Raw genomic sequence first — 16,022 nt, forward strand, 5'->3', positions numbered from 1 at the left:
TCGCAGCCAGGTGCAAGAGTACAGGACAATTGCAGGACTAGTGTTACAATCCTATCGGCTCTTACAACCTCTCCCAGCGAAAATTCGAACATGCAACGTCTGGCTTGTTAGACCACTGTTGTACCTCGAGATCAATTGAGAGGCTCATGTTTTTTGATTGTTACATAACGCTGTAAACAAGTGACAAGTGAATTTTGTTAAGAGCTGGGTGCGTAAGGGAGATTTCCATTCTGAAACACTTCGATTTTGGCACTGGCAAAAATATTCGTTTTTAACATCACAAACCAAAAATTTGATACAATTTATTAAGCAAGATAATATTATTATTATGCTTTTTGTTTTTTCTCACTTTACGCCATTTGCGCTACCCATGTGATTTTCTTTAATATTCAGTCCTCGGCGTGAATGCTAACCACTACACAGGGATTGAGTCCTTTCAATGTTGATATTTATTTTAAACAGCTCATTACATTTAAAGGTCAATTGCTATGTTAAGCATTCAAAACCAAGTGTAAAACTAAGTTTGCAATAACTTACATTAATGATATAAATTTTACTTCTGCAAAACTTTAAGTACAGGTCGATTTTGGTTGAAATAAAACTTTTTACTAACCGTGCTACCGGAAGAAAATTAATCTCCCGCTTTTTCATGATGAAATTGCTTACCTGCTCCGACGTCTGCCGGACATGCACTAGCCTTCGAACGTTTGAAATAGGGTATTTCAAGTTATTTACAGATGAAGATGTTAAAGTTTTTTACTTTCCGTTCATTTAATACCTCCTGTAATCAACGCAAAGTAGATCCTTGAAAGACGCTTGATCTAAAATTCAATTTTGTTTATATCTTTCCAGATATTCGGGCAACATATAGACTTAGTATACGGTAAGTGTTGAATTGCATTCGTTTTTTTTTATTTTCATCTTTCTCCGCTTAGAGCAGCAGCTTGTGAATTCGCCAAGTTTGTTATAGTAGAGCTGTTGCGCTTTTGAAAATTATATTTCAAGAGGTACTTTTACACCCCGACACGACCCCCACAGGCAGGGTGGTCTCTCTCTCTCTCCCTTCAAGACGCAAATACTCCGGCAATGGGAAATTTGTGAAGATTAAAACGTACAGCAGCGTGAAATTGCTTTGCGTACACGTACAGAGCCATTTTGCCGGGTGCAGCAGGGTGCACTGCTACTGCTAAGTTGAACTCTTATACAGCATTAAAAGCGCAACGCTCTATTGCTTGTCCGTTTCGTTGCTACTCTGGGCGGTATCATATCCCACGTCACAAGAAACTGCTAACGAGCAGCATCGTTTCACCGACACATATTGTACATTGCATACGGACAATCGTTCTATCGCCGTGGTCTCCGGTCATGGAAGATGACGTCTTCACACCGGATACTGGTCTTAGCTTACTAGCATCTTCTGCGACGTTTTACTTCGATCCTTGCGGACTAATAATGGCAGATGCAAGAATTAGCTCAATACCGGCGGGGTTTTCCATACGGAAAAAGTTTCAATTTTCTTTGCACCGATAGAACTGGAAAGCAATCATTTGAACATTTGAGTGCAATTTCCTTTTGTACACGTCCATCCGAGGTAGCTCTCCCGAAGGCAGCAAACAGCAATAGTATCAGTTTCCGGAAAGATTTTCCTGCGCACTTCTTCTAACGAACCCTTTGGGGATCAAGCAGCCGGTGATAGCCGGTTTCTGGATGGAGCTGGCTGGTGATGAAATATCGAAAATTTATTTTCCATCGTTTCATCATCAGCTCGTCTGACCGAACCAACCGACCGACGAGTTGGAATGGAATACCACCCACACCGCCCGACACAATCGGTGTGCTATCCTAAGATTATGCTCTTACTTTGCAGCCAATCTGAGCGTGGAACGTGTTTGAGTGTGCCTAATCGACACTGTCTGCCGGCAGCTTCTAATCTAGGATGAAATGGAGACGGGTAATTTGCGGATGGAGATCAGATTTTGATTGAATGCTTTCGGTGGTTCAGAGGAGGGGTTTCGGATGACGTGCGAAACTTCTCTTCAGTTCGTTAGGTTCGGTTAATTTTTTGCGAAACTGGATGTTGTTAATAAATATAATAAGTCAACCCTTGTAAAAAGGTAAAAAATTGTTTAACGCCTTAGAGCAACGCTCGCTAATTGACTGTGATGATTCAAGACAGCGGAAAACTCGTGATTTGGTTATTTTATCTCACAGACGGAAGAGATTCCGGGTGTTATATTTTCGTTTCGCTTTTTCATCAATTTGTCAATTTCTTGCTTCAGCAAATATTTTACGAATCTAAATTTTCAATTATCTTTCCCTATCTCTATCGCAGGTAGCTGTACGGTGGGAAATACGACATACTTCCACGGAGAGACATTCAAATTGGATTGCCGAACACAATGCGTTTGTCAGGTAATTGAATTTCCGTTACACTATGGTACTATTTTTCACGTTCCATGCTCATTGCTCGCATTGCTTCCGTTGACTCTAGCAAATAGGGTGAAGCACTCGTAGGCGTCTCCTACAAACCGTTTTGTTCCATTTTCTAGGAAACGATTTTCCAATTTGCTTGTTTTTTCTTTGATTTCCCCAAGTACTCGAGAAAAACGTGCTGATTGCCCCTATCGTACGGCACACAGGCAGGCAATTTGCAAACGTGTTGGTTTAGCTTCTCGAAAATGAGACTCTATTAAATCGAAACAAGGATCGGGTTCACCGGAGCTGCCTACGTGTTTAGATACGTAATTATTCGGCGAATAAAAATGATTAATGTTTTTACAGTGAAAAATTAACCTGCTTGCTAGAAAAATTTGAACACAATCTTTTATTTCGGCTATTAATAGACAAACCATTTTCATATGAATATATAATCTTTATATCTTCAAATTTTCGAATCTTTAAGTGTTTTTTTCTACTTCTTCTTCTTCTTCTTCTTAATTGGCTTATCGTCCTAAAACAAGGCCTGAAGTTTCTCCAATTAACTCGGTTGTGTGCTACACTGATAATAAAACTTGGTTTATAGTACGAAAACGATCGTTTGCTTTACGAATTCTTTCGTTATTTTCTACCACGAAGTAGATTTGTAAAATAATTCCTGAATATTTCGTTCATATGAACAAGGCTATGTTCTTACGAATTATTGCATTTTACAAAATGATTCGTAGATTTTACGAATGTACGAAAATGCTCAAGATAAAAATAATACCAGATTTCACTATTTTCCGATAGGTGTCAGTATTATATATACCGACACCTATCGAAAAATAGCGAAATCTCTTTTATCTCCGAAAAAACTACAAGGTATACAGCCCTAAGGGTTGTACGAACGGGTGACGTAGGCCTATGCTAGCATTATATTGTAATATTTTGAAATCATGTTTTATTCGATGAAGTATTCCTTTATGTCAGATTATTAGTGCAAGGACTAATACAGATTGCATTTCTGGCATGTGTGTGTTCATAAGTATCTATCGCCTCCAGCTTGGCTTATTAAAACAGTGAGCAGATGCGCTACGGAAACCGCTCGTGAGGTTCAGATCTTCGTTCGTTTCTTGTTGGTGATTGAATTAGCCAAAAGTCCGTCCCGGAAGGCACATAATTATCATGACATTCGAGTTTCTAGTAAATGTTTCAAGATAAATGTGAATATCATTTTAGGGAATTTTACAGCTTAGTTGTTTGAAGGGAATGCCACAAAAGCAGTATATATTTAGCGTTTTAGATACGATAAACTAAACATTTTTAGAAGAAAGTTAATTTGCAATTAATAAATACGAATTACAGATTACGAAAAATTTTATTTAACCTTCATTTAATTTGTTTGTGGCCCTTTAAAGGTTACAAATAACATCAAAGCCAAAGCAAGTTCAGCGCAAATATCGGATGTCTTTCTCTTTTGGCATGAATGACAACCAGAGGAGTGGTGTGGGTGTCAAACTACGTACATTGTTCTTGTCCCACCCATTGGTTTTGGTAATTTTGGTTCTGGTACCTACTTACTGATTGATTCATCTTAAAACAACTGAAACTAATCAGAAAGCATTTCAACACAGCCTATTAGCTATAATTTAACTATTACTAGCTGTTATTTTCGATATGAAGGCTACCTCAGAGTTGTCGCCATCCATGGATATTTAGTCCGTCAAATTTTGTCAATTTCACACCCCTGATGGCAACAGGCACGTAGGTTACCTGCATCGATTCATTGTATCCTGCACCGAAAAGCTTTTTTTAATAGCAACCATCATTGCAGTCTACCCCGCTTGTCATTCATACTTACCGCTAGCCTTCCATGTTAACGAAATTTGGTCTTGTTTTTACATGTATTTTGACTATTAAGCGTATGAAAGATTATTATAAGTATGTTACAAAAAAATTTTTGGAAATTTTATATCTCCAACGACATATTAACAGTTATGTTTCGTTCAGTAGTATAGAAATTATAAGCATTTGAAATCAGTCAAACGTTACACTTCTATTTTCATTTTCACAAAGTGCTACCCTACCCGGTATAGTAAACAAAGACGTAGTCCTACGTCAAAAGCTGATTTTATTAGGAATCACACAACTGAGTTCGTTTGTCATATTATCTTCGAAAACTGGAGGAATCCTGGCCTCAACAACATGAACCTTAACGGCAGCTAAATACGGAAACAGAACCTCGGGCTTCAGTTGTATATTACAAGGTTCTACTCCAACCTCCCTCCCTGATCCAACCCGTTTCTTGAATTGGAACAAAATGGTACGAGCAGCGTCCTATGTACTGCGCTCTTCAGAGCTATTTCAGGGACAGAAGATACGGTGTCCTCTCACGCAAGAGGAATTGTTCAAAGACGAGAACTGGTGACAAACACAAGCATACGGTGACGAATACGCAACACTTCGTACCCAGCAGGGATCAGAAAAAAGCGAGCTGTACAAAAGCAGTCTACTATATCTACTATAACTGACACCATTTATCGACAAACAAGGGTTTTTTTTGTGTGTGTGGATATTATCACTACATCCATTTTGATCTATTGTGATCAAACAAGGGGTTACTTACTTACTTAATTGGCCTAACGTCTTACGACTGCGCAGTATAATTTCTCCATCTATTTCGGTCCATGGCAGCTGGTCTGTAGTTCCGCGGGCACCCAATGCTCGCCAGATCTCGCTCCACCTGGTCTTGCCACCTCGCTCGCTGTGCCCCTCTTCGTCTTGTTCCTACCGGATTTGATGCGAAAACCATTTTTGCAGGATAGTTGTCCGGCATTCTAGCAACATGTCCTGCCCAACGTATCCGTCCAGCTTTAACCATTTTCTGTGAATACTTGATTCGCCGTAGAGACGCGCGAGCTCGTGGTTCATTCTTCGCCTCCATACACCGTTCTTTTGCACTCCGCCAAGCACCAAGGATGGTTCTTAGCACCCGCCGTTCGAAAACTCCGAGTGCTCGTACGTCCTCTTCTAGCAGTGTCCACGTTTGTACAGTGTGCACTTTGTACGGGGGCCTAAATTGTTCGACCGCAAGTGTTTGTGGAGTCCGTAGTAGGCCCGACTTACGCTGATAATTCGTCTTTTAATCTCACGGCTTGTATTGTTGTCCTTTGTTGCCAGTGAGTCAAGGTATACGAACTCGTCGACTACCTCGAACTCATCTCCGTCGATTACCACGGTACTGCCCAAGCGGGCCCTTTTGCACTCAGGGTTGCCACACGCACAGATTATTCTGTGTTTAACAGATATTTGAAAGAAATCGCTTGTACAGAATCTGTATGCATAGAACACAGATTTTTGCCAATTACACAGATTAAACAGATAATTGAGCTTTTACATGAGAGTAAAAGAGACGGAAAAAGTCAGCAAAATGATGCTCCGTCTCTTTCACTCTCATTGTTTTGTAGTGGAGAGATTTTTGCACAGATATTTTTCCTCGCTATACAGATGGCCAGATTTTTCCAAAAAAAAACACAGAATTATGTGGCATCCCTGGTCGCACTCGGTCCCGCCCGCCAGCATATACTTCGTTTTAGACGTATTTTTCTTTTTTCAGGTTCTGTTTTTCGGCTATGTAGTCTGTATTTAGCTAAATACAGACTACATAGCCGAAAAACAGAACCTGAAAATTGCATATTACAGTCGGAAAGCATACGTTAAAAGACGTATTTTTCTTCAATCCAATCTTTTCTGCTTCGCGTTTTAGTCTGGTGTACTGATCTTCCACCCGCTAAAATGGTCTGCCGACAGCATCCACGTCGTCAGCAAAGCAGATAAATTGACTGGATTTATTGAAAATCGTGCCCCGCATTTCGATCGTCGCTCGTCTTATAACACCTTCAAGCGCAATGTTGAATAACAGGCAGGAAAGACCATCTCCTTGTCGAAGTCCCCTGCGAGTTTCGAATGGGTCCGACAATCCACCCGAGATTCTCACACAGCTTTGGATCTAATCCATCGTAGCCATGATAAGTCTAGTAAACATACCCGGAAAGCCGTTTCGTCCAAAATTTTCCATAGCTCTTGTCGGTTTTCGCTATCATATACGGCTTTGAAATCGATGAACAGGTGGTGCGTGGGGACTCGGAGTTCGCGGCACTTCTGGAGGATCTGCCGTAAGGTGAAGATTTGGTCCGTTGCAGACCGACCCTTCATGAAGCCGGCCTGGTAAATTCCCACAAATCTATTGGCTATTGGCGATAGTCTATGAAAGCTGACTTGGGACAGTACTTTGTAGGCGGCATTCAGGATAGTGATTGCTCGGTAGTTCTCACAATCCAGCTTATCACCTTTCTTGTAGATAGGGCAAATAACCCCGTCTTTTCACTCCTCCGGTAGTCGTTCCGTATGCCAAATCTTGACAATCAGTTTATGCAGACAGTCGGCCAACTTGTCCGGGCCCATTTTAATAAGATCCGCTCCATTGCCATCCTTTCCCGCAGTTTTTCAGTTTTGAAACTGATTTTATCACGCTATCAAAGAGTGTTCTTCGCTTTAGGTTTTGTAACAATCGTAGATTAAACTAGTTTGATGAGCTTCCTGGGGAAGCTGTTCTCGTTCGTAGTTTTCCATAGCTCTTTTCGGTCGATCAAGTCAACGAACAAATCTTGTGTGGGAACTCTGTATTCATGGTCCTTTTGGACGATCTGTAAATATTTGATCCGTTGACTGAAGTTTTTGGAGCGCCTTAGTGGAATACGAAACCTGGATATAAATAAAAAGAAAACTTATCCAATTTAATTCTGCTATGTATATTTATTCTTGACAGGTATGTATTTCACCTACGACTTCCAGGCTTCCTCAGTATTCGAAAATAGACAGTTTTCTTTTTATTTAATACCATATTTAATCCGTTGTCAACCGTCCTTCAAAGAAGCCGGCTTAATATATTCTCACAAACCTGTTTGCAATAGATGATAGACGGCGGAAAATAATTTGGGACAGCACTTTGTAGGTGGCATTGGGAACGGTGATCGCTCGATAGTTCTCACAGTTCAACTTGTCGGCCTTCTTGTAAATTGGACAGGTAACCTCATTTTTTCACTCCGCGGGTAGCTGTTGTGTCTCCCAAATCCTAATAGTTAGTTAGCGTAGACCAGCCTTTCTGGTCCTATTTCAATAAGCTTCGCTTCGATGTCATCTTTCTCTGCCGATTTATTATTATTTTATTATTTAGCTGCATGATGACCTCCTGAACTTCGCCTATCGTTAAGGTTGGCACCTCTTCTCCGCTTGACGCACCGTTGAAATTGATTACTCCGCCTCAGTGGTTCTCCGCCTGGGCGCCATTCAGGTGTTCATCAAATTGCTGCTGCCACCTTTCGGTCACCTCACAATCGTCTGTTAAAATACTGCCATTCTTATCCTGGCTCGTGGTACAAAACCTATGCGCGATCCGTCTAATTACTAGTAGAAGTTTCGCGTTTCCTGAGAACGATGCAGCCGTTTCCACGCAGTGTTCTCCTCGTCCATCACCCTCCTACATTTGTCGTCAAAACAATCACTCCGTGGATTCCGTGTCACATGCTCGATGAAGCTCTTCGCTACGCTGCTAATGGCTGTTTTGCTAATGGTGTTGCGACAGTTCTCGAGAGAGGCTTCGTCCAGTTCGTCCTCTTCTCTTCCGACAGCGCAGTGCTTCCAGTGAATGCACGTAGTTTGCGGCGACATCTGGTTGCTTTACCCACGCGAGATTTAACCGAGGTTGGCGTCGGTCCCCAAAGTTGTTCACAACGAAGAGTTTTGGGCGCATCTTAGCCACTAAGTAGTGGTTCAAGTCAACGTTAGCTCGATCTGTGAAGTGCAGACAGTCGATCAAAACGTGGTCAATCTGTGATTCTGTGTGATTTGGCAACCTGCAGGTGTACTTGTGTAGGAGTCTATGCTAGAAGAAGGTGCTCAAAGTCGATAAGTCTCAGACCCATTTTTGTTGGTCAGCGGGTGTGCACTGAACCTTCCAATCCACGGTTTGTGCTCCTCTCCTGGCTGACCTGAGCATGTTACCGCAGCTCTGGTAGATGGTATGTCCAACTCTGAACGTACTACCGTTGAGTTCTTTCAGCAAGCCTCCTCCAGCGCTACGAACTTGCCGTTCTTCAATTCGTCGGAGAGCATTCGAGTGCTCTCTTGGAAGTTGAGAGTTCGACAGTTCCACGTTTCCGATCCACAGTCCTTTTTCTTTACGTGGGTGTATTCCGATTGTTCCAGTCCGAATTTCCTTGCTTCTTGTTCCGTGCTTTAGTTTTCCGCCAGCCTACTTCTGTCAACCCGACATTACTAACATCTTCAGAAGATGGACCTAACCACGAGATTTTTTGCTCGGAGTACGCACCATAGCCGCAAAGCTACGGGAGGCGGACTTTTGATTGACGGTCATCCATCACCAGTTGCAGGTTTCCGTCATCGAAAACGTCAATTCGTTGCCCGGTGAGCAAGTGTGGGTGACCGTGAAGCTTTCCGATCGAAGGCTGTTATTGTGTGCACCGTATTTTCCTCCTGATCACACCCGTGATCCCGTTGTTTTGAATACTCATATGAACTCTATTCAGAAGTAGGTACCCTGGCTAAACGTTACGTTACGACATCTGAAATCCGAGAAGAAGGCTCGCTCTCAGCAAATTCTTGCAATATAGAACTCTACCACCCCTATCACTATTTGTCAAAGTTGTGCTCCTACTTCCGAAGCTACCTGAAAAACGTCGAACGTAGATTGAAAAGAAATCCAAAATTCTTCTGGAAGCATGTCAACGAACAACGGAAAGACAACGGCCTTCCTTCGGTTATGCCCCTGAATCGTGAATTTACGAGCAACATAGAGCAGATTTCCCAAATGTTTGCACGGAATTTATCCAGTGTGTTTACTGATGGAAAGTTGACTACAGCAGAAATGTTCGTAGTCGTCCAGTGCGTTCCTGTACTTAGCAACTGTTTGACTCGACGAAACGATGATCATATCAGCTGCTGCGAAGCTAAATCTTCTCATTCTCTCGGACCGTATGGTATTCCGTCCATTTTGCTGAAACACTGTATCAACGTATGATAATTACAATAGACCGTTAAATTTATATTACAAGATGTGGCTTTTCGATCTGAGATTTCTCACAAAAACTTTATTTGTCGTTTTTGGCTGACGTTTCGAAGATCTATGTCGTCATCCTTGGAGCAAAACGTTAACAATTGTTTTCTTAGCCAAGTGTTTTGATGTAAACATGAGAATGCTCATTTTGATTAACCCTCTATAGCTATAACCTTCCACGCACATCACTCAATCTAATTGTAATAAAGACATAGATGTAAAGAAAATTTTCTAATCTTAAAATCTTCAAATCTTCAAACTTTCAAATATTCAGATCTGTAAACTTTAAAATTTTAAAATCTTGCAATTAAATTTTAAAAATTTCAAGTCTTACGGTGAGAGATGGTTGAGTTTATCAGCTAATCTTTTTTTCACCTGCTTAAAAGTGGCTAGGAAGAGAAAACTAATTACGTCTTGAGATGTGAATAATCCTATTTACCTCCATTTTTCCGTTCCGTTCTTGCATTTGCAGACGTCAGTTTGGTGTGTTTGTAAAAGAAGTTGGACGACGAGGATAAATTATGCGGTTTCTTTTTTCCACGCTGACTGATATTTGCAGCACTGTACACTGAATCCACTAGCAGCGGTGCTGCTGCTGCTGCTAAGTCACATTTGGTACACCAAATCAACAGTCCCATTCCCAGCCCCAGTTGGCTATATTTTCATTTCTCATTTATTTCGTCGGAATGTAAAGTTTGCTTTCAGCTTGAAATGTGAATCCACTCGGGTTACAGACCGTAACTTGTCATCATCGCTTCTTATTTTCAGTCTTGAGAAAGTTGACTGAAAGGATAAGGGTTAGGAAAAACCCAACGATTAATCACTAAGTTAAATGTCTACCCTTTCCGTTGCGGTAATCTTGAATTTCATTTCAAACAATCATGATTTTTTCGGTCGTAGGTTTGTTCCTGTGAAAAGACGATGGAATGTTTCGCACATAAAAACGGGGTGTTATTCATGAGACATTTGATTTAAGTGTGTTAAGTTCTAGATTATTGAACATAAAATTTCATCGCATTTTGAGTGTTCTCCATACACTGACACAGCTTGTGAAATTCACTCCCGCTACCATCGGAATCCTCTTAAGTGTCGGCCATGAATAAAATCCCATGCTACTAATTCTGGATTTCCTATCATGTTTCACTCTCGGCAGATTGACTGCCTAAGGGCGAGATAATTTCACCTCCAATAATTGATAAATGACCTAGTAAATGCCTAGGTCCATATAATCCCCATCGGGATCTGTGTTATTGATCCAAACGTACCTCTTGCACATAATCCTCTTTTGCGTTGAATAATGTTTAAAGGAGAGTACGACCGTTCCGTCAGCAAAGTTGTGAAGAGTAACTGCTTTAAGGAAGTGTTGTAGAAAAGGGCATAGGTTTTACATGAGTGGGCACTTTTTATCGCATCAATTTCTTATACAGAAGCACAATAACTTGAGAGTCAAAAAATAATATTTTACGTCAACACACGAGCCGTACTGTTAATTAGGTTTCTACTCCTTTACCGAGCGAAATACATTGTTATTAGCCATTTAAAATTTATCACCACCACCACTGACCTGACCTTTCGAATGGGGGTTTCTTTTCTTTTTCATTTTCTTCACATGCCGGGCCTGCCGCCGTCAACCCGTTTTTGTGCCGACTAACCCTTTTCAGAACGGAAGACACGCATGTTCGACCCTTTGTCCGCACGAGAACCTGCCGCCACCGAACGATACAGCCATCTGCGTGGGACCCCGGCTGGTGGAGCTGCCGGATCATTGCTGCCGGGTGTGGCTCTGCGAGCAGCCAACCACCGACGGTACGTATGTAGGCATGCTGGTTTATTGCCTTTTGAATGTTTTATGATGATCACATGCTGCATAAATTAGGGTGGTACTGCGTTTAGAACGAACACGAGAATATTTTTCAAGTGACATTTTTGGGTAAAATAGTTGAGAAATGTTGAAAGCATTTTGCTGCATGTTGGAACAGAATGTTGTTTTTATGAAATTGTATAACAAAACTTAAAAATTTTAATACACCAGAAAATGTGAAGGGATAAGTATAGTGTTTGCAACAGAACTAGTGCCGGTAGATTTAGTTAATTTAAATTTATATTAGGTCATTTCAGTTTATTTTTTTCGAAATTTAATGTGATCATTGAATCACTGAACATACAGGAATAGTGAGCAACCAAGGAGCACGAAGAGTTGTATCGGTAAATTTACTTTTTTATGAAAGGGTTCAGATCATAAATTCTTTTTAAAAGGATGTATGATTATATTTGAATGGTTCCACTGATGAAACTACTCTTTTATAGCTAGCATATAATAATAATCAAGAACGGCAGAATTTTGAGTCGAACTACTCATCAAGAAAAGGTTATTATTCGCTTTATGAGTAAGTTTTTTAATTGAAGGTCAGCAAAGGAATATAACATAAACTGTTCGTTTCCGTTTTGAAATAGCAAATCCTTACCCCCTTTACTCTTTATGTGAATTTGTATATGTATGTATGACATGTGTGTTAATATGTTCAGAACAAAATTATTATCGCCTGTTTCATCGCGATAGCTGAACTAATTTATATGACATGGGAGCTATGTTATAGTTTAGTAGATTTAGATAATTATTCGGCCAAGTTTAATACACATTTTTCTAGAGTAATTAGCGCGTGTCGGCCCGCTGAAGGAAGTCTAAATCATGAAACATTACCAATTGGCCTCAAGATACGACACTGGCCTAACAAGCCAATCGTGGTAGGTTCGAATCTCGACTTGAAAAGGCTTTAAGAATCAATAGGTTCGTAGCACTCACAGTCACGCAACTGTTCTGTACTCTTACAGCTGACTGCAAAATCTGTCGAATAAAAACACAGAAGGTAAAGTTCCGCAAGCGGAATGTACCACCAAGGCTTTGTTTTACTTTCAACCATGAAATAATGGCATGCATTCAAAAAAAAAGAGGAATTTCTGGATCTAGTTCCTTTTAATTGTTTAGTTTCGCAAAGGTCCAGCTGTCAGCCGACATATAAAAAACAATAATTAAACATACCTGCTTAGATTACACGTTTTCATTAATTATTTTGAACACTTACTTGATCGGGGTAACACGGTTTTTACACTACGCCATATTAAATTCAACCGAGTAACAATGTTCAATGCGAGTGTTTTGAAAGAGGAACAGCCAGGGTTATGCTAATTTGGTTTGCATTTTGTAGTATTTTTCTTGTACTTTCACATGGGTAAAAAATGGCTTCATGTGTTTGCATGTTTAGGAATTATTGCTATAGAAAATTGTATGATTTTTAAAAGAAAATTATAATTTTCTCCTCAAATATTGACGATAACAACTATATTCTAGAATCTTTGCCAAACATGTCAAATGTGTATAAATACTATAGAAAGAAGTGTGGCCAAAAAATTATTTTCTTAAAGTCTCCACAAAAATTGTCTCCTCACACTAAAACCATAATAGCTAGAAGTTTACTTTGGTAGAACATTGTTTTGCTGTATATCTTACTGTTCAAAAAATAAATTTGCTTTTAGGAGGATCAAAGAATCGTTCATGCCATATGAAAAAGCTGAGAAATTTCTCTGAACTGAACTTAACCAGTATAATCAACCATTTCGGCGAAATAAAAAAACGCATGTTTTGATACCTTTGGGACCACTGCGCGTTGGTTCAATGACCATTTTGTTTGAATCCTATCAACATCTTTGTTTCATTACTAACTTATACTGCCCCTCCGTTAATTGTAAAAACTACCGTTATAGTAAACTTAATTATATGCCTGACCTCATTAAAAGTTTAGTAGAGGTTAGTCTATATTTGTTCCATTTTTGTATCATATTTGAGTCGTCTGTATTTCTTTTAACATTTTGGTATAATCGTCTTCTCATTTCCGGTCATTTCTGAATAATTTTTCGCATCATTTTTTATTTATATACTAGCTGACCCGACAGACTTCATATTGCCACAAATTAAACTGTTTTGTGCATCAATCCTGAATCTCGGATGACCTTTATCACAATCTCGAGTTTTGTAAGTTTCTGGGGAGTTCATGGGTGTTTTAATATATAAATTTTCCTCACTGTAAAATAGAAAACCACTCCCCCCATTGCTTAGTCTGATAAAATAAAGCGGCTAGCATTTAAATACTCGCCATCATTACAAACCATTTCGCCGAATACCATTTTGCGGAACACCAATTCTATGTTGACCTTAACGCGGAATTTAAGTTTCGCAGAATGCCATTCGCGAAAACCCATACGCGGGATGTTCCATTTCACGGAAATTTTTTCTTAGAAAGTAGCTTTTCGTAGGGGTGATCCAACTGAAGGAAAGTAATAGAGGTCAGTAGATCTAGGGAAATAAATAAACCTAGATAGAGGTGATCTCCACGGGGCGCTGACCACCCCCCCCCCCGCGGTGGCCTGCGCTTCCTTTTTTTTTTTTTTTTTTTACGAGTTGGGAAATCTGCTGAGCGCCTTAGAAGATACGGTACTATCAGACACCTGAGAAGATACCTCAGGGAGTGGGGTTTAGGTATCCCGACCCCCCTAATGGGGCGTGAGGATCCCGACCCACTAAAACCCTACTCGAGTCTCCAGCCTCAATCCCCCCTGGCACCACCTTATCGGTATTACTTCAGGGAGGGGCTATTGTGCTTAATGCACTCGCTTAGATAACTACTGGACTATGGTAGTTAGGCTGTTTATTTGCCGTTGATCGGCTCTCCAGTGGTTTTGTAGCTCGAGTACAATCTGGGTAGCAGCCGCATTGACCGCTCCCCAGATGTCCGAGCTGGAACACATCTTTTGGACTAAGTTATCCGGGGTAGTGTCCTGTCCGCTCACTGCCATCATGCTGCTTCTCGCGCCCGCGAAACGAGGGCATATGAAGAAAGCATGTTCTGCCGTTTCCTCAACATCCACGCATTCGGGACACGCGGGGGACTCCGCATGCCCAAACTTATGCAGATACTGTCTGAAGCAACCATGCCCTGACAGAATCTGTGTCAGGTGGAAGTTGACTTCGCCGTGGCGCCTGTTGACCCACCCAGATAGTTCCGGGATAAGTCGGTGTGTCCACCGACCTTTTGTGGAATTAGACCATGCCCGCTGCCATGTGGTCATCGAGGCCGATCTTGTGGTACTCCGTATGCCTCTAGTTCCTCGTTGGTTGAAGCACTCTACGTCTTCGCTGATGATAATGCCAATAGGCATCATACCTGCTAGGACGCAGATTGCGTCATGTGAAACTGTGCGATACGCACTCGCCACTCTCAAGCACATGAGACGATAGGTGCTTTCCAGCTTGGCTAGATAGCTTTTGGTACCTAACGCCGATGACCACACCGGTCCGCCATACCTAAGTATAGACTGGACCACGTTGGCTAATAGCCTTCGTTTGCTGCCATATACCGCAGAGCTATTAGACATCATACGAGACAATGCCGAAATAGCTGTGGAAGCCTTCTTGCAGGCATAGTCGACGTGGCTCCCGAACTTGAGCTTGTCGTCGACCATGACTCCCAGAAGTTTTAAGGACCGCGTTGACGAAATAGTGCAGTCCCCGACGCTGATCTTTGCTTGCTGTACCGACTTGCGGTTGTTCACCACGATAACCTCCGTTTTATGATGCGCTAGCTCCAGTTTCCTGGATCGCATCCAATCTTCAACAATGCTTATAGAGTGGGCAGCCGTCAACTCAACCTCTCTGATAGATTCACCATAGACTTCCAGGGTGATGTCATCCGCAAAGCCGACAATCACCACCCCTACCGGGAACTTTAGCTTCAACACCTCGTCATACATGACGTTCCACAACACCGGGCCCAGTATGGAACCTTGCGGAACCCCTGCGGTGATTGGAACGCACTTCTGACCCTCCTCCGTGTTGTAGCATAGCACACGATTCTGGAAATAATTTTCCAGGATCCTGTACAGCGACACCGGCACTTGGACGTTCCGAAGCGAGTTGGCTATGGAGTCCCAGCTAGCGCTATTAAACGCATTTCTCACGTCGAGCGTGACAACTGCGCAATAACGAATACCTGTCCTCTTGGGCTGGATTGCCACCTCGGCTGTCTTAGTGACAGACAAGATGGCATCCACCGTAGATTTGCCTTTTCGGAAGCCGAATTGGTTCCTTGACAGACCGTTTGTACCCTCAGTGTACTGTACGAGTCTGTTAAGGATAACCCTTTCCAGCACCTTGCCGGCAGTATCGAGCAGACAGATCGGCCTATATGACGAGGGGATACCCGGAGGTTTTCCCGGCTTCGGCAATAGGACCAGATTCTGTCGTTTCCATCTGTCCGGGAAGTTGCCAGCTTCCAGGCATCTACTCATTACTGCCCCGAATAATTCGGGAGCCTCCAGAATAGCCGCTTTAAGGGCCATATTCGGGATTCCGTCTGGTCCCGGTGCCTTGCTCACCTTTAGGGATTTAGCGATCTCAATGAGTTCCTCGTTCGTA

The 16,022-nt window shown here is 41.6% G+C and overlaps 1 protein-coding gene across 1 annotated transcript in view; it reads left to right on the forward strand.

The window, feature by feature from the left end:
• LOC128736298 (uncharacterized) overlaps positions 1-16,022 on the forward strand; it is a 75,175-nt gene that overhangs the window by 32,230 nt on the left and 26,923 nt on the right. Inside the window, exons 3-5 of the mRNA XM_053830774.1 lie at positions 853-883; positions 2,333-2,412; positions 11,215-11,359. Coding sequence (XP_053686749.1) covers positions 853-883; positions 2,333-2,412; positions 11,215-11,359 — 256 coding nt within the window. The remainder of the gene's footprint in view (positions 1-852; positions 884-2,332; positions 2,413-11,214; positions 11,360-16,022) is intronic.

The sequence above is a fragment of the Sabethes cyaneus genome, chromosome 2 (genome assembly GCF_943734655.1).
Source record: "Sabethes cyaneus chromosome 2, idSabCyanKW18_F2, whole genome shotgun sequence".
In the NCBI taxonomy this organism is placed as follows: Eukaryota; Metazoa; Arthropoda; class Insecta; order Diptera; family Culicidae; genus Sabethes; species Sabethes cyaneus.